Source organism: Curcuma longa, chromosome 5 (genome assembly GCF_044706935.1).
Source record: "Curcuma longa cultivar G26 ecotype Majalengka, Jawa Barat chromosome 5, ITB_CL_G26_1.1, whole genome shotgun sequence".
Classification (NCBI taxonomy): Eukaryota; Viridiplantae; Streptophyta; class Magnoliopsida; order Zingiberales; family Zingiberaceae; genus Curcuma; species Curcuma longa.
In genome coordinates, this window is record NC_133865.1 from 8,810,200 (window position 1) to 8,829,041 (window position 18,842).

At 38.9% G+C, this 18,842-nt stretch overlaps 2 protein-coding genes and 1 pseudogene across 2 annotated transcripts; 2 read left to right on the plus strand and 1 right to left on the minus strand.

The window, feature by feature from the left end:
• Positions 1–5,372: 5,372 nt before the first annotated feature.
• On the minus strand, positions 5,373–6,193 carry LOC141829505 (ethylene-response factor C3-like). The gene has a single exon (XM_074716994.1). The coding sequence runs from the start codon at positions 6,175–6,177 to the stop codon at positions 5,416–5,418; it is 762 nt and encodes a 253-aa protein (XP_074573095.1). The 5' UTR covers positions 6,178–6,193; the 3' UTR covers positions 5,373–5,415.
• A 2,498-nt stretch (positions 6,194–8,691) lies between these two features.
• Positions 8,692–12,342, plus strand: LOC141829587 (electron transfer flavoprotein subunit beta, mitochondrial-like; annotated as a pseudogene).
• Positions 12,343–13,788: 1,446 nt separating this feature from the next.
• Positions 13,789–18,765, plus strand: LOC141828894 (putative pectate lyase 8). Its single transcript, XM_074716284.1, has 7 exons — positions 13,789–13,954; positions 14,149–14,232; positions 14,753–14,818; positions 16,980–17,622; positions 17,702–17,805; positions 17,891–18,029; positions 18,115–18,765. Exons 1-7 carry the CDS (start codon positions 13,848–13,850, stop codon positions 18,334–18,336), a joined length of 1,365 nt encoding a protein of 454 aa, XP_074572385.1. The 5' UTR covers positions 13,789–13,847; the 3' UTR covers positions 18,337–18,765.
• The last annotated feature ends 77 nt before the right edge of the window (positions 18,766–18,842 follow it).

The following is an 18,842-nucleotide window of genomic DNA, read 5'->3' on the forward strand; positions in this document are numbered from 1 at the left end:
ACGATGGCTCTCGATTTAGGGTTTTCCGGCTTCTTCGGATTTCATGCGTTCGTGTGCGATAATGCGCGTCTCCATCGAAATTTCCATCTTGTTCGGATTTACGACTTCGCCTTGATTCTTGGCGTGGAATGCTTTAGAAATTTCAGATTCCTACTATCAAAAACAATGCTTCAGATTTAAGGCTTACTGCTAACATGATTTAAGAACTATTTCTGTGATTTTTAACATGTTCTCTCTAGGTCATGATCTGAAATATGCTGGAGATTTACATTTTAGGATCTAAAATGAATGATAAAAAGAGTTTTGACCAAACCAAAGGATGGAAGTTGTTAAACTACACTGATCCTGTCGGAAACCACTTCTTTTGAGTTTTGGATCTGATGATCGGAGACAATTTTATTCAGATACATGAACGCCTTAGATTTTCTAATAGGAACCTGTTCTTGCCATTGTCATTTTTTATTTGATTAAATTCTATCCTTTATATACTTTAATGCCCTTCACTTCAATAAAAGATAGAATTCATCATCCCAGCGACCTTACATAATCGGTCCTACAACCATATGCGAGTAAGTAAATCGGAAAATTACAGTTGGTCACGATGGGGAGGGCATTACCTTGGCTTCACGAAAATTCAACTTTTGTCCACTTCAATAAATCGGTCCCGTCTAACCAATTCAGCTATGTCCCGGAGACTACTTAATGCCCTTCACAAAGAATAATCCAATTCACCATTCAAGAACTGGCATATTACTAGAATGAATAATGTAAATTTTTTATTTCCAAATGAATTGTCCATGTGCATCACGTTGGTGGAATCACGTATAACCTCAAAATCTTCTTTTCCTCTCTTTATAAGTTGAATAGAATATCAAAATTCAGTTGATGACACTCAAGGACACTAATAAGTTCTTCCACTCATCATAATCGATGTGGCATATGAAAAGTTTTTATGATCATTCATAAACAAAATCACAAGAAACAATAAGTAGAAACGGCATTTAAATTTGGATGACAATCTTTAATCTTCGGATCAAGATTTAAAATCTTGACTTGTGTCGAGGTTTTAATTTCGGACCGAAACGATACGATTTCAGTATCGTATTGTGTCATACCTGATATAGTTTCGATATTTTTTAAACTTTAAATATAATTATATATTAATTTTATTAATATTTAATTATTAAATGTGTTTAATATGTTTAGATGTTAAATTTATATCTCAATATTTTCTCATATGCTTTATATGTTGAGGTTTAAATATATAAAATTTTATTTGAATTTTAAATAAATTTTTGTATATTTTAATGAATAATTTGATTAGAATTTTAGGAAATATATTTGATTATTTATTTAAGTTACCGATCGATTAGATTCATTAAAAAATAATAACATAATTAAGAGATAAATAAATAAAAAAGTATTAGGGTTTAAATAAAATATATAATTAATTAGATAATTTTATTAGGGTTTAATTAAGCCTCTTTGAATTATCCCAGTTAATCGAGTTAATCCAAAGTTTTTAATTAAAAAAAACCTTTTTTTTTCCCAACCCAGCGTGTGACCTCGGCATGGATGCGACGTCGTGCGATCCCTCTGATGCTCTGCTCGAGGGTCGCAACGACACCGCTAGGGTCGCGCGACCCCTCCGGCATGGCTGCTGGGATCGCGCCTCTGCGCAATGCCTCTTATAGCTGGGCCTAATGCCAGGTCGTACCGGTCGGCGGGCAGAACGAAATATTTCATCCATTTTGACTGGCTCGACACGATATTTCAATCGCTACTTTGGATAGATAAGGTACTACTTTCAACATCAAACATTTTTTTGTCAGTAAGATAGTCATCACATATTCTTAGGCAAAATAGGATACAAAATGAAAAGTAGTTGGACTAGATGATATTTTGATAGAGGATATTAAATGGTTTACAAAGTTATTTAATCTGATATTAAAAACGAAAAAAATATCCTATCAATGGAGTAAGTATTTTAGTTCCTTTATATAAGAACAAAAAAGACGTACAAAATTATGCAAATTATAGGGATATTAAATTAATGAATTATATCATGAATTTTTAAAAAAAATAATAGAAAAAAGACTAATAAAGGAGACCACGGTAATCGAAAATAAATTTGAATCCATGCCTAAAGATCGACAATAGAAGTTATATATCTTCTCAGACAACTAATTAAAAAGTATCAGGAACAAAAGCAAGATTTGCACATGGTATTTGTTAATCTAAAAAAAATTTATGATAATGTCCTAAGAAAAATTATATGGAGAATTTTAGAAAAGAGAGATGTTAACGTAGCGTATATTAAAACAATTAAGAATATGTATGAGGATGTAACAACAACAATGAAGACTTCATGCGAATTAATTTATTAAAGTGTTTTCATAAATATAGGATTACATCAAGGATTAGCTTTTTGCATTAATCATGAACAAACTCATTGGATATATCCTAGATACGATATCATGGTGCATGTTGTTTGCATATTATATTATTTTAGTAGATGAGACATATAAAAGAGTAAATGCTAAATTAGAATCTTAGTGAAAATGCTAGAAGTGAGATTTTAAACTTAATAGAGTAAAGACAAAATAAATGCAATTTAAGTTTAGTTATATTAGATTAATGAGATAATTATTAAGATAGAAGATGATAATTTATCAGTAACTAAGAGTTTTAAGTATTTAAAATTATTTTTTATAAAATGATGGAGGAATTAAGAGAGATGTCTTATATATAATACAAGTAGAATGGTTGAAATAAAGAAGAGCATCAGGTGTTATTTGCAATTGTAAAGTACTTATAAAATTTAAAGGAAAGTTTTACATAATAACGGTTGAAGTTATATGGAATTGAATTTTAGACTATGAGCACACATGAGCAGAAGATAAGAATTGCAGAGATGAGAATATTAACGTAAATGTGTGAACATACAAGGATGGACAAGATAAAAATGAGAATATTAGAGAGAAAATCAAGATTGCACCTATCGAATGAAAATTCTGAGAGACACGATTAAGATGGTACATAAATATACTTAGACGACCAATAAATGTTCTAGTTAAACGATGTAAACTATGACAAATATGCACATCAAACGAGGAAGAAGAAAATATAAAAAAAAACTTGATTAGCAGCGATAAAATAAGATAAAAAATATTTAAATATAGATGATAATATAATAAGGGATAAAACCCTATGGTGTAGAAGGATCTATATAACCGACCCCACCAAATGGGATAAAACTTAGTTGTTGTAATGTAGTCATCACATCCGTTCCAATTGCATCAATATAGACTTTCACAAGTTACAACAATAGATTTTGAATGAATCTTCAATATTTTAATGGTATCTCACCTCAGTGCGCTTGAAAGTTGAATCTAAAAGAAAAAATTGCTAAGATGAGGTTCTTGACTGACAGCACAACAGAAACATTTCTTGTTTGCAGCCCAACCCTTGCACATTATTGGTTGTTGATGTATATCGAACAATCTTATCCTGGATCAAGACAATTCAAATAGACCAGATTTTATTCTTTTGAACAGGTTACAGTAGAAAATGGGATGTTTCAGTTGGTAAGATCCCCACATTTCTTGGCTTCTCTCATGTGCCCTTGCATCTCTCTATAGAAGGTTGTACTGATACAATCTGCTTAAGGTGAAAGTTGGCCAAAAAATATCTACGGTTCAATATTTCGTGTAATTTAGTGTCTTCTCATTTTTCTATGAGTTCAGTTTTATGGAACAGGATCTGTTGAACCTGTCAGGCAGCCACTTCAATTATCACTAAAGCCAATTCTGTTATAGGTCAATTTTAAATATACTAGATGAAAACTATATAAAAGAAAGATACATTGCAATGTTCAAACTTTTTGGTTGACTTGGTCTCTAAAAACCAAAATGTGATTGTTTTGCTTCTTCAATCATGTTCAGGGGCAGGATAGGTAAGGTCAAATGAGAATTCATGCAAGAAAATCAAGAACCCCTAGACAATATCACCTTCAAAGGAGGTTGGTTCAGAAAGAGGTTTGAAGTCTCATGTAATATTACAAATACATGGGCAAATAATTTAGACACTACGAAGAAACAAGACGGTGTTTTGTCTTACACTCGATTTCTGGATCATGCATGGTAAAACTAAGGGCGAAGATAATGAGCTAGGAAAAGGAAATTTCATAGTAGATTCTTAAGTCTCTTTGTTTGCATAATCAGATAAGAGATGTCAAATTTGAACATCTTTCCACCCAAATCGAATAACCAGGTATATATCGCTTAGAAGGTTTACAGAGCAAATGGAGACACACAATTGAACACTGATTCAAAACCAAGCTAAAATTCTGGTTTGATGAAAAGGATGATAAAGTGTTTGTTTCTCTACTTAGTCTGTTTCATGTGAGACGAAAGTTATGCCATTATGGTTTTATTATTAGTTTGATAACTCAACACTGAGACAACTCACGCGCTTGTAAATTATAGAAAATGATAAAGCTTAGCTTAGATGATCATTGCATAAAGTTTATCGTGACAGTGATTGCTTTGAATATATAACTCGTTTGCTATTGTTGACTAAATGTGACGGCAGGCAACGCTAGAGGCATGCATGAACTGGCTACAGGCAACGACAAAGACAAAAAATAAATAAAGGTGATCGTATCTCTCCTTGCAATACGTGGAGGTTTTGGTTTCTTAAACCATCCGCATCAGAAGTTTAAGATCATTTTGATGATAGCAAAATACAAATGCATGCTAAGGTTTACAGACCTGTGATTTTGTATCTTTCTTTAATATAATATAACTGCATTAAAAAGGAATGTTCTATACGAAAACTTAGCATGCCTAACATTCATTATGGCCGACAGTTCATCCATTTCATATTTATATTTCTGCTGCCTACTTCATCCTTCATCCTTGATCGCATTACGGAAACTTGAAACGTGATATTCCAACTAAAATATTGTAATGTACCAATGAATAGCTTCAAAGAACAAAAAAAATGGTATTCGCAGGTGGAAGAATGAATTCTCACCTTCCTAATTGTTTGCAAAAGCATGCAAACGTGTCAATACTATAGGCTTGTAGCTTTTGGCTGCTCATGCAGGTCCTTTATTTTATCTCATCATTTTGCCAAAATAATGTGATGTGTATCTGTCTTTTTATTGTCGTCATCATTCTTTTGCAGTTTGTTTCAAAAGATCAAGTAATTGTAGTTGTTTGTGTCAGATTGGAACTGAAGTGCAGATTAGTGCAGTAATTATGGTGTTCATATCATATTTTAAAAAGCTTCATTTTTTCAGTTGAAATAGATGAGAGAAGTTGCATCAGGGGAAGCAAAGATTTCGAGTCTCATTATTCATTCTGCGGCCTCATTGCTGAAAGAAGGAAGGAAGCAAGGAAGAGGTTTCCCTCAGTAAAAAACAGAGGAGGTAGTTCCTTGAACTCGTGACGGATTGGCAGCAACCTCTGACGTCCACAAAAGCTCCTCCAGGTACTCTTTCCCCAGGTCCTCGAATTCCACCACGCTGCTGCTGTTGCTATTGCTGCTGTTGTTGCTGTTGCTGCGGCTCAACTCCTTTTTCGCCTTCTTGATCATCGACCTCCGGCGACTGGAGTGGCGGCGCTTGAGCGCCACCACCGGCGACACCTCCTCCTCCTCCTCCGGGCGGTCCATGCCGAGGAGAGATTCGCGGACTTGCTCCACGGGGAAATTGAGCACGGCGGTGGCGCCCCGCATCGCGAAAGCCGCCTGGTCGTAGGCCATCGCCGCGGCCTCCGCGCTGTCAAACGTCCCCAGCCACACCCGGATCCCGTGGCGCGTCGAGTCCCTGATCTCCGCCGCGAACTTCCCCCACGGCCGCTTCCGCACGCCCCGGTAAGCCTTCTCCTTCGCTTCTGCTTCCACCGGCGCCGACGCCGCCGCGGTCTTGTCCAGCGAAGAGTCTACCTCCTCTTCCTTGCGGCTCAGTAGACTCTGCTCGCTCGCCTCGCCAGACGCCTCGGCGAGCATTCCGAGCAACAGCATCTCGTCGGAGTCGTTCATGTTGAAGGGCAGAGGGACGTCCGGGTAGAAAAGCCCGACGGTGAGGGTGGGAAAGGGCGAGACCTCGCCGGAGGCGGTGAGTGATCCCGGCGAGTTTTGGCGGAGGGAGTCGAAGTAGGAACACTCCATGAATGCTCTGCTCTAGTCCCACCGGAGGGAACTCGGACTGTTACTCAAACAAGTCTCAAAGCTGGCGCCGTTTTATACCGGAAACAAACGGCGGCGCACTGCCAGTGGAGGAATGGATAGGCTTCTTCGGGGCCCACACTGCGTGGTGGGCCAGAGCGTCACGTGATTATTCTCCGTCGGGCCGGGGCGGATCGAATTTTACTTAGAGGAGCTCCGTTATTACTTAAAGGAGCTCCCAATAACTAACGACGCTGACGCATCCGATGAGGTTTGCTGCGTTGGATGGTTGTAACTAGGGAGAGTTCTAGTCCTAATCAAACGAGGTTGGACGCCAAAGAGTATCGTGAGGTCGTCGAATGTTGTAGCATGTAGTCGAAGTCTAATATAGCCGACCTTGAATGATGTTTGGGTATGAGTGAAGTCAGAATTCAAATATTCGAGGAGTAAGTGGCAAGATGATAGGTTTAGGTTCGTAATTACCTGACAGTTGTACGTTGGAGATTGGCCAGCTGAAATCAAAAGGCACACGTAAGTGTTTTCTCTGTAATCTAATCTGTCGAAATCTAGAGGTGTGGTTGGCTAACTGTATTGATTTAGCACGAGGAGTCCAAATGCAGATGAATGCTTTGTTTTATAGATCAATTATTTTAGTGTACTTTTTGATGTGATCCAACTTTGATTTATTCGGTTGGGGAAAAAATGACTCGATTAATCAAATTAGAGTCGGTTAATGGTCATTAATTGGTGGGATTAGTAGTTGTCATAATTGTTAAGCTTGTTTTAAAGAAATTATATTTATCATAGGCCTCATCATCCTCGCCAAAGCTTCAACTTGCCTCTTGAGTCGGTTTGCTCTCTTTTCTTATGCAACATTAAGAAGTGGATGGATAACATAGATCAGTATCTAGATGCTATCTCTTTACACTATGCTTTAAAATGATCAGAGACAAACAAGTAAGATGAATCCGATCGGGGTCACTTCTAGTATCTTTCTGTTTTCGGGGATGACAATGAAGACGACTCATAAGGAGGACGACATAGACGTAGCGATTCCCTTTTGTCTCAGGCAAGTGTCGTAAGTCTCCTGGAGATTAAAGAGCAGGTGGTTCTTTGAACACAAAGGGTTTTGTGGTAGGCAGCATGCCTCCATGCAATGCATCATCAGATGCAGAGAACAAGGACACACATTTTAATTTCCAATTCATGCTTTAGAAGCCACCTCTTCTTCACTCGCATTTCTTAGCCACAAACCTTTGTGATGCTTGTACTTTTCCATGGTGAAGGTGATGTGTTCTACAAGAATCTTGGAAACTTTTTCGAAGAGTCGATATCAATTCATGACGAATTCAATTGAACTTCCATTCTGTAGCAATGCTCTCGTTAGGGTCCACACACTCTGAAATAGTTAGTTAATAATAGTTATTCATCTAAGTAAGCAATTTGTTGTGCTTAATGACTATTTGGGCTTATAGATTAGAGATGATAAAATTTTTTATGATTTTCTTTGTTTTTTGTTGTTGTTTTTTGCTTTATTACAAGACAGAAGTTGAAGGAATCTGTCTAAATCTTTAGCAGTAGATTATCATTATTGAGGACCATGAGTTTGCTATCATCCTATCGAAAAATAATGATTAGGGTTTTTCCTCCTAGCAATTGTTTGAGGGAGACTCAATTGCCACAAGAGATATAGTGGGGGCGGCTTGAAAGATGCAACTCGATCGAGAAAGCTCATCAAACGCTACAAAAGTTAAAAGAAAAACAAACAAAAAGTGCATACGATTTCGAATAAGTCGTTGGTCATCCTATTCTTCACTAATTATCATCTCAAACCTCTCTAGTACTAGTCGTAAAACTAACCGTCATAAAACGACTAGCCAACTCACTCGAACCATTAGGTTAACTTAAGGCTCAAACATTCTTGATTCCTTGCAATGAAGTAAGTAAATGTGGAATGCCTCCTATCACCAAATCACTTTCATTCAATGTTTCAGGACAAAGATTCACACACCCTTTGTTTTTCCTTTTTTTTTCTTTTGTTTTTGTACAATTCTTTTGATCTTGATTGGAAAATTGAAAAACCATATTATTGTAAAAATAGTCATTTTCAGAGCAATATCCAAGTTCACTGCATCTGCTCACTCCATGCAATGCCAAAGAGCAGCAGTGCAATTTAAAGGCCCCTCAAAATTAGTCAACTTCAATAACAAAAGACAAAAAATTAATAAATCAGTGAACTAGACTTTCATGAGAATTATAATAAGTCAATTGATTTTATTTTTTATTTAAATATAGATGATATATCTATATTTTAATTTTTATTGTATGTTAAAATAATAATAATTCATATATAGAAAAGGACTGATGAGCTACATTGGGCTGGATGTGGACTGGGCCTTTGGAAAGGGCCGGCCTAAATAAATAAATAGGCCACGTCAGCTTGGACGGTCTGGAGCCTATTAAGCCACGTCAGCACCGGTGGTCGGCGTATTTGTTTCGGAGGAGAGGGCGACGGAACCTTAACGACGGCGATCGCCGGGGCGACGCAGCAGGATGAAGGTAATGTCGCCGTCAAGCGGGTGGTCGACTACGCCGTCAAGATCCGCGTGAAGCAGGACAAGGTGCGACACCATCTCTCGTCAGCTCCTTCCATGCTTCATTCTAGGGTTCTGACGTCGCCCTCCCTTTTCCTGCTAGAGCGGGGTGGAGACCAGAAGGGTGAAGATGTCGATGAATCCATTCTGCGAGATCGCCCTTGAGGAAGCCCTCCGCCTCCGGGAGGCCGGAGCCGCGGCGGAGGTCGTCGCCGTCTCCGTCGGGCCCGCCCAGTGCGCCGACACCCTCCGGACCGCTCTCGCCATGGGAGCCGGACCGCGTAGACGCTGGGACCCGCTCTCCGTGGCCAAGATCCTGAAGGCCCTCGTCCAGGTGGAGCGGCCCGAGCGCTTGATCCTCGGCGAGCAGGTGACGAAATGGGATTTGTGTTTTATTTTTTAATTAAATTAATTACAAAATTTCAACTTTTTATGAATTACTTTAATATTGGATATCTAAAAAAACCTATTGTTCTCATCTTGTCAGCTTTTACACAACCTCAGATCTTGAAAGGCGTTATTTTCTTGTACATTGTCTAGGTCTCTTGTGAATTAAATATGGTGGTACATTGTATGTACTCCTGTGATGATTTTTCTCTACTAAAGAAGATTATTTGTCGTGATTATAAAGACTGAACTATGTTTTTGATGTGGTAGTGCATAACTTGTAAGCGTTTGCAAGTGATTAATTATATACATAGTGCAAATAAATATCGACATATTCTACACTGTCATTTTTATTTGTGTTTTATGTTGTATAATGGACACATTTTTTTCTTGGTGGAATTATGAATTAGATGGATTCATTAGTATACTTTATTGGAGATATGGTTGTCATTTATCTCGATATTAGATCGTCAATGTTTCTTAAATGTACATCACATTTGCCACTGCATATTGCATTTGCACTATACATTTGGATGACTATTTACTGTAAAATTTTGATTGCAACATCAACAACAAGCCATGACTGACGAACTGAAGAATTTATCATCAGCTACCCAAATTTTATCCCTCCATTCAATTCTATATATTATCAAGGTTTCTTGTATTGTTTTAGACTACATGTTAGTGATTAACGAAATTCTCGACTTTTTTTCTTCCAAGCTCAGGGGTGATATTGACACTTCTATATTATCACCATGTTTATTGCACAATTGGTCATTTCTCCATGATCTTTGTAATTGAGGTGTTGTTTTAATATCTTTCCTAGTTATCTTGATACAGGTCTCTAAGTTCCTCTATTTTTTTTTATGCATCAGCCAATTGATGATGACTGCAACCAAACCAAACAGGACAAATGTTGGCTGGACTATTAAAATGGCCACAAGGAACCTTTGCCTCAAAGGTCAGAAATTGCAATTCAATCATATACAGATAATGACTTACTGATATTACAGCTTATAACTAATGATATTTATGTAATTTACAACAATTTGACAAGAAATACTAGAATTCCTAAGTAGATATAATTGACAATTATTAGTCAACTTGACTTTTTTACCCTTTTGGTTCACCTCAAAAGCTTACAACCTGAAATACATTTAAACAATAATCAATCTTCTCGAGGAAGATGCTTCCAAAATGCAGTTGTCCAGGGGAAGAGCAGCCACCTCTTATTTGCATCAATTTCAAGAGTCTGCAAGGTGCAGTTTTTGCTAACCCTCTCCTTAGTCACTCTCAGTTCCAACCCAGTTTTCACTTGCTTCATTTTCTTCTTCTACACTGTCAGTCTTGCATTGTACATGGAATGGCACTTCCAGCATATCCTGAGAAACATTATATTCGATGTGAAGAGTTAACTATTGATAGAACTATCAACCTAACTGTTTATATTACCCCTAATTTTCAATTTTCTTCTGGGATTCATGCTGCTCAAAATTTGATTGGCGAGTACAAAATCTGCTGCTGAAACTAGTTGGTTGTTCTGTTTTTTCTAGACAGTGCTGCATTCTTTTGCAATTTTTATTCTGCTCTCTATCGATGTTATATAGTCGGTTTTGTTGTGTTATTTGTCCATAGATATATAAGTTAAAAGTGATAATGGAATGAGATATTAAGCACTCCTACAGTTAATTTCATGTACACATCCAATTTTTGCAATGAAAGCACATTTACCCTATCGCCAAAAAGGATTTCACTCTGGTCACAGAGAGGGGTAGCGAGCATAGGGGCTGACAAGTACGGAGAGGCAGTGATTAACATCAAATAGGGAGAATTAATCCTAGAGTATTGATAAAATTATAATGTGTCTTATCGTTCAATTCTCACATGCTTATCACACATGAGGGGCTTGTGAAGGGAATCTGTGAACAAACATGGCATTGCATGCCATTTTTCTTCAGTACTATCTTTTGTGAAGAAGAGACATGACCTAGGTTCTTTCCTGCAGTAGTAGACAGAAATTCAGCATTTTTATTTCCTACAAGGAACTAAAAAGTGTATTTATTTCTGTTGTTCTTACAAGGAGAACCTTGGGACCAAGCACATGCTGTCACTGTCTGGACCAATTGGAACATACATTCATTACAAAATGTTTCCGGTGGCAAGTTTAATACTTCCAGATGAGCATATACGGAAATCACAAGTACATTATTTTGGCCAAGACCATCTAACTCTTAATGACAGCAAGCAGTAGGGATTCTCTCATTTTTAATTTTTATCATCTGCAGTTTCTTTCGCTCATTGATCTGCTGTTTGATAGTAGATCAGTTTGGAGGTGATTTATCTGGAGAATCTTTCTTAAGATCAGAAGCTATTGTTTATTATTTTCACCCATGTCAATTTATTTTGGTAGGTCGTTCTGGATAAAGAAAAAAAATGGCAACAGTGGAAATAGAAGTGGATGGTGGTATCCAGATGATCTCTCTAGATTTGCCTGCTATATGCTTTATTTTCATGTCAGTTGAGTGACACCTATTCTACTTGGAAAACAAACTCATTTAGTTATAGGATCTTGTTGTTCAGCTAAATGATTCATTGCTATCAAGATTTCTATCTCGCTTTTGTCTAGTCATGTAGCTGCTGGTTCGAAGGGACCCAAAAATCTATTGGAAAAGTGAGTTCCTCATATTTCAGATACTACTACAACACCAGAATCAGTTTTCAATGAATGGTTGGATTGGACTTATATTTCTGTTAGCAAGTTATGCCGGCTCAATCTCGATGGAGATACCAATTGTTAACTACAAGTTAGAGTTTTGTATGCCTAGAGGTAGAATAGAACACACTTGGATATCAGTTTCAGCAGAGTATTGTTTCTACTATAAAAACTGGATAACAAATTTGAAAAATTTTCCTTCAAAAGTTGTTTATGATGGATCTTATATTTTTCTTCTTGCAGGACAGACTTAAGGTTAAATCAACCACACTAGTGAACCATGGCGTCCCATTAGCTCAAGTGGAGGAAGAAGGATGACTCTAAACCAACACTTGCTGTCTTCACTACCGTGTTGGTGTTGTTCCTCATCTTAATGCGAGCCCACCCAAATCTTAAATATCAGGTAAGTGCACCAACTGGACCAGTACAGAATTATATGCTAATATTTTTGCACTATTAATACTTTTTCCTTAGTTGTTTCAATTTATATTTTCAAAATTTGTGCAATCAATTATCAATCAACACAGAGATGAAGAATTCAATTTCCCACTGCATCTGTGTTCCTCCCGCAATAGAAAACAAGAATGAAAAGAAAAAAACACGAAGCAGCAAGCGAAAACACTTTCCACTGACATTGACAGATAGATCACAAATCTACACAGCAGCCAGTGGCCCTCACACGCAATGCCAGCTCAATCACTACAATTATTTAGGCCCTACACGGATAAATAGATGGATAGAATTTTAAACAACAGTTTGTTTGTTTATCTATATATAGAGGATATCAAATCCATATCCAATTTATGCCTACCCAAATGTTTAATATAATTTTTTTAAAAACATTTCAATGATGGTGTAATTCATTTTATGGATAAGAGGGTCTCTATACTAGGCTCTATAGAGATCTCTACATATGACTTACATCATCAACGGAATCATTTTGTATTGTGTCATTATTAGGATTTAATTTTGTTATCGAGACATAATTATAGCATTCTATTTAATATTATAACCCTTTTATGTCCATATTAAGATGACCGGATAAATAAATATTACAGGTGACATAAACAACAAGATCTATCCTGATAGATATTGGACCAAGCACATGATGAATTAAGTAGGGGAAGACAGTCCTTAGCTGTCCCTTATCTTCCATTTGGACAAGGAGAATTCAAGGCCCCTCCTCCAAGATAACTTTCTCCTCGATGCATCTCGGTTGCCTAACCCTATTTCAAAACCCGATTCGTGCCTCCGCGAAACTTCAAATATCAAACAATGTTTCTATAATAACAAGCTATAGAATTTCGCAATGCCGATGACTATAGAATCGAGAGAAGCATATTCTACACCGATAAATTTTAGCGGGTTGAATTTTGCATACTTAATGAAATGTGAAATATAAAAAAGGTCTTTTTCAGAAAATATTTTTTGATCCTTAATCCCCACAACACTCCACGAGACTTTGTAGTCCTCTTTAATTAGTGTCTTCTCTTCTCTACCTTCCCTCGTTCCTACATTAATTGAGAGACTGAAGGAAGTAGGAGGCGATCTTTCATTTTAACTCTGTGGTTTTCACTATTTTTAAAAAAGCATTGTTGGCGGTATTATCTCCGCGAATGGGGACCGCAATGTAATTTATTAAAAGTAGAGGACTGCTTTGAGAAAAGTGCCAAGCGGGCACAAAGTACATGCCGTACATGCCGTTACCGTCCGTCGGTGCCCTCCTCGCCGTTAACGACTTGGCTGCCGACGGTTACGTCGTGAATCGTGTAGCGAATAACAAACATTTAACCACGGTTAGGTCGGGGTTAACGAAACTCGACCGACGCACTATAAAAATGGCGCTTCCATTTTTGGCTTCCGAGTGTTCTCGCCCGAGCTCTTGCTGTCGTCGCCTTCCCTCCCTTCCGCTTACCTCGTTTCGCCCAAGGGTAGATCTGGGAACAAATCAGATAGGACGGAGAGAGGGAGGAACAACAATGGCAGCGGGGATGGCGACGGAATCACTGAGGTGGCCTCGCTTGCTTGCTCTCGGTCTTTTGGTGCTCGTCGGGTGGTTTGGAGTCGAACAGATCGCCTCATCGAGGTACATTTTGTTTTCCCGTGAGATCTGGTTGGATTTAGGGTTTTAATGGGCTTTTAGATCCTGTCGAAGTAATGTGCTTGGAACAGGGGAATTCGTTTCTTTGAGTATTTGTGGATTCCTAACTTTTTTTTTCTGTAACAATCAAGTTTCTCCGAATTAAACGGAGATGTAACGAATGAGATTTGATTTCGTAGGGTCGGAGCGGCGGCGGCAGCAGTGGCGATGAGGAATTTGAGAGAGACTGTAGCAGCTAACCAATCTTCTAGGATACTGGAGAGGTACGTAAAGTATCGAAACCCTTCTCCTCTCTCTAGTAAATCGATTTGGATCTTCGGTTTTACCTGGGGAGATACATAGGCCGTCAGATCTGGCTCTGCCAATTAGGAGTTGGGCGCAAACCCCAGATCTGACTCGTGTAACCCCGGGCTTTGAATTCGGTAAGCCACTGCCGCTGGTTCAGCTGCGCTGCTCTTTCGCTTTCTTGTCGTAAAAGAGAACAGAGGAAAAGCGGAGGAATTGACCTCGTCGAAACATTCGATACCACAACTCGCCGTGGAATAGCTGTCAATTCGGGGGAAAGCGACAGCACGCTTCCTCTCCCACTGTGATTTGTGCTTCATTCGCTTCTATTTTTCCTTTTCTTTTTAATTACGAAGAACTGAAGAAGGCAACCGACCGCATCGAGCTACGTTTCCACAAAAATCGGCGATTACATCCTTAGTTCAGTAGTCAATTCAATTTCTATGTGTCAAACTGGTCATTCCGATGCCTGATGCAATGCTTTCACTCTTTGGACAGTGTTAGTCAAGATGTGGCAGTGGGCGCGGTCGACGATCCGGAGTTTGTCGCAGCTCAGGTGCACAAGTGAGTCATCGTCATCCCTTTTACGGCACTTTTTTTTTCCAGATTTAATTTGTTATATAATCTTCTTTCTTCTTCTATCTATAACGCCTATTGATTTAGTTGGCATGTTGTTCCTTGGTAAACTATTCCTATTCATTCAATTTGTCTCCGGCTTCAATAAACAATTTAACTAGCCTTTCTACATAGATCAAAAGCTAATTTCTAACAATCTTAATTTACTAGGTAGACAAGAGGAGATCAGAATATGTACAAACATTAATTAGTTAATTATTCTGGATTGCAGAGTAATAGAATATATGTTGTCATTAGTTTAGATTTAACATACAACATTGTTCATATTTTTCTAGTTTTGGTGGATAATGAAAGCGTACTGTGTACTCCTGCTCATTTTTGCATGTTATGGAAACCGGCATTCTCGTCTTTCCGGTTCGATCAGATCAAAATCATTTATATTAATTGGATCGGACTGCCACTGGTTGAAATTATCGGTCTGGTCCAATTTCAAAGCACTGCTTTCGAGACCTATAGTAGAAGAGACTTTTTTTTAAATTGTAATCAATTATAATTATAAGTTGGGCAATTTACAACTACCTTAATTTTTAAATTAGCATACTAATTTTTTAAAATATTGTCCGCTGAAAAAAAAAAAACAAATCCATCTTGCCATCAAATCACGGCTGCCAAGCGGCTGCTCAACTAGGTGACTGCAAAATCAGGGCCAATAGCTGAGCTGACTGTGATTTCATATGTATGTTGTATAAATATTCCTGATGATTATTAGATATAGATTGTGTTGATTTCCAGGAGAGGAGATGAAAGAAAAGTAATATTCTGAGGCTATTTTCACTAAAACTTTAGGAGAAAAAGATACCGATAGCGATTTTACAGATGCAATTTGGAACCTAAATATCGTCTGCCTAACATTGTGGATACCTGGGCTCCTTTTGTGAGTTAAAGATTAACTTTGTCCTCCACTCTACGAGTGTGGGTAACTATAGCCAATGACTGGTACAAAAAAAACTAGATAAGAGGTTAGCATCAAGTATATAGGTGAGGTGAAGCATGATTAAAGTTGTAGCAGGCTTAAGTGAGGCGGAATAGGTAGCACAGGTATGAGTGGGGAAGGACATTAAAGTGATTGGATAGTGAACCTACTGTGAGCTAAGTGAGCAAGGCAAAGTAAGATTTTATAATTTCAATTTATCTTACTTTTTTTATAAAAAAACAATTTTGAAAAATTACAGCTCGCTTTTCTCTTTCCTCCCTCTCACTCTCTCTGAGAGTAAATGCAGCCTAAATTCAATATCATTCGATGGCGTGTGGATGATTTTTTTTTCTTAATTGTTTTCTGAATCTAAAAATAAAAAAGTAAGGACCTGCTTGGACTTGGACTCCATTCTGTTGACACATGTCCCCATGTGACCACATACTATGCCAGCGATTAGATTTTGTGTGCTTGCGCATCTTAACGTTGCCACTGAATATAAATTAATGAATTCGTTATGTCAGTCCGTATGTCCCCATTAATAAATGTCATGCCTACTCCGTTTCGTCTTTTAGTCAGTGATCCATCCAACCATCCAATTCTCAATTAATTCATGTGCCTGCTCGCCGTCCCATTTACATTGTTTCGGTGATCTTCCATCTGTACCCTTTTTTTCTCATTAATTGCGTTCCCTTCTACTGTTTTACATGCTCCAGATATACCAAATTTATATCGAAATTCTAATTTACAACTACACACAATTCATTTCTTAGATCATTTGCACTCCCTTTTTAAGATCAGACGTATTATTTTCTCTAATCTTTGTTTCCTCCGCATATAATCTTCAAATTAGGTACAATTTTTTTTGTGTTGATTTTCATGATAGATTTTGTCGGTAATCTAGATTTTCTTTTTTCCTTTCTTGGTTCAATATTTTCGTTACCTTTTCACTCTTGTCGGTGCCGATTTGCTTAACAAAATGATTTAATGGTGTAATACAGTTCATTGTTTTGATTGTTGAGTGGGATCCCCTTGATGGTTAATTATTATGGTATAAAATTCTAACAAGTTCACCTTAACAAATATTTTAATTTTGGCTTAAAAGTTTAACTAATCGAGTTTTGCTTCAACTGTGAGTATTATAAGCGTTGGTAAATTGGTAATTAAATGGTGCAGGCTGATCGACAACAGCACAGCTCGTCGGGCGCTTGGCTACTTGTCATGCGGAACCGGGAACCCCATCGACGATTGTTGGCGTTGCGACCCGGAGTGGCACTTCAACCGTAAGCGCCTCGCCGACTGCGGCATCGGCTTCGGCCGCAACGCCATCGGCGGCCGAGACGGGCGCTTCTACGTGGTGACCGACCCCGGGGACGACGACCCCGTCAATCCCCGCCCGGGCACCCTCCGCTACGCCGTCATCCAGGACGAGCCGCTCTGGATCGTCTTCAAGAGAGACATGGTCATCACTCTCTCCCAGGAGCTCATCATGAACAGCTTCAAGACCATCGACGGCCGCGGTACCAAAGTCCACATCGCCTACGGCGCCTGCATCACCATCCAGTTTGTCACCAACATCATCATCCACGGCCTCAACATCCACGACTGCAAGCCCACCGGCAACGCCATGGTCCGCAGTTCCCCCTCCCACTACGGTTGGCGCACCATCGCTGACGGCGACGGCGTCTCCATCTTCGGCTCCAGCCACATCTGGGTCGACCACAACTCCCTCTCCAACTGCGCTGACGGCCTCATCGATGCCATCATGGGATCCACCGCCATTACCATCTCCAACAACTACTTCACCCAACACAACGAGGTTCAATTAAACATATCTCCAACAATTACAATAATGGTCTATATTATGATCGTGATCACTCAAATCTGGGTTGGCGCAGGTGATGCTGTTAGGTCACAGCGATTCTTATGTGAGGGACAAAGCCATGCAAGTAACCATTGCCTTCAACCATTTCGGAGAAGGTCTCATACAAAGAATGCCTAGGTAATTTATTAATCAGTCAAATCTCCGGCCGTTTAATTTACAAGCTTAACTAATTTTGAAAACAAAAACATGGGGCTAAAAACAGATGTCGGCATGGCTACTTCCACGTAGTGAACAATGACTACACTCACTGGGAGATGTACGCCATCGGTGGAAGTGGCGATCCCACCATCAACAGCCAAGGCAACAGATACCTGGCCCCGGTGAACCCATTCGCAAAGGAGGTAAAGATTAATCGCATGAACGCAAACTGTTGATTATACTTTGATTCTCTATTTGATGGTTGATAGTCTAATCCGACAACGGCAGGTGACTAAGCGGGTGGATACCGATACAAATGTGTGGAAGAGTTGGAACTGGAGATCAGAGGGCGATCTCCTATTGAATGGCGCCTACTTCACCCCCTCTGGCGCCGGAGCCTCGGGCAGTTATGCCAAGGCCTCCAGCCTAGGGGCCAAGTCTTCCTCCATGGTTGGCTCCATCACCTCCGGCGCCGGCGCCCTGCGCTGCCTCCGGCGCACCCACTGCTGAACATTGGATTGATTCAGAGCACCATGACCACACTACACAATCCAAACATAAACTAGTTTTAAAAAAAATGAAAAAAGGGAAGAAAAAAGGGTAATTAAAGTCCATTTGCATTTGACCGTGTTGCATAGTTTTCTCTGTCTCACAGTCATTCCTCGCCGATCGCGTCACTGTCTCTCTCGACCTCCGCTGCTTCCAGCGTAACCAAACGCTCGTGGAGCGGGTGGAAGCGTTGCTGATTTCAATTCCCTTCCTCCATTGTTTCCATTAGTTTTTCATCTGGCTCTAGTTGTGAGTCTCTGGAAGAAGCTTCGTCCATTTATGAAGATTGAATGGATTTGCGGCGAAATGTGTCCTTTTCTTTTTGTTCCCTAATTTCAAGGCTCTGTCACAATAATTGTTATGTTCTCTTAGTTTGCTTGTAAAAGTTATGCAGTGTCATAAGCAATGAATATGAAGCAAATAAAATATTTGCTTGTATTATTCTTTTGATATATATTGTGCGAGTG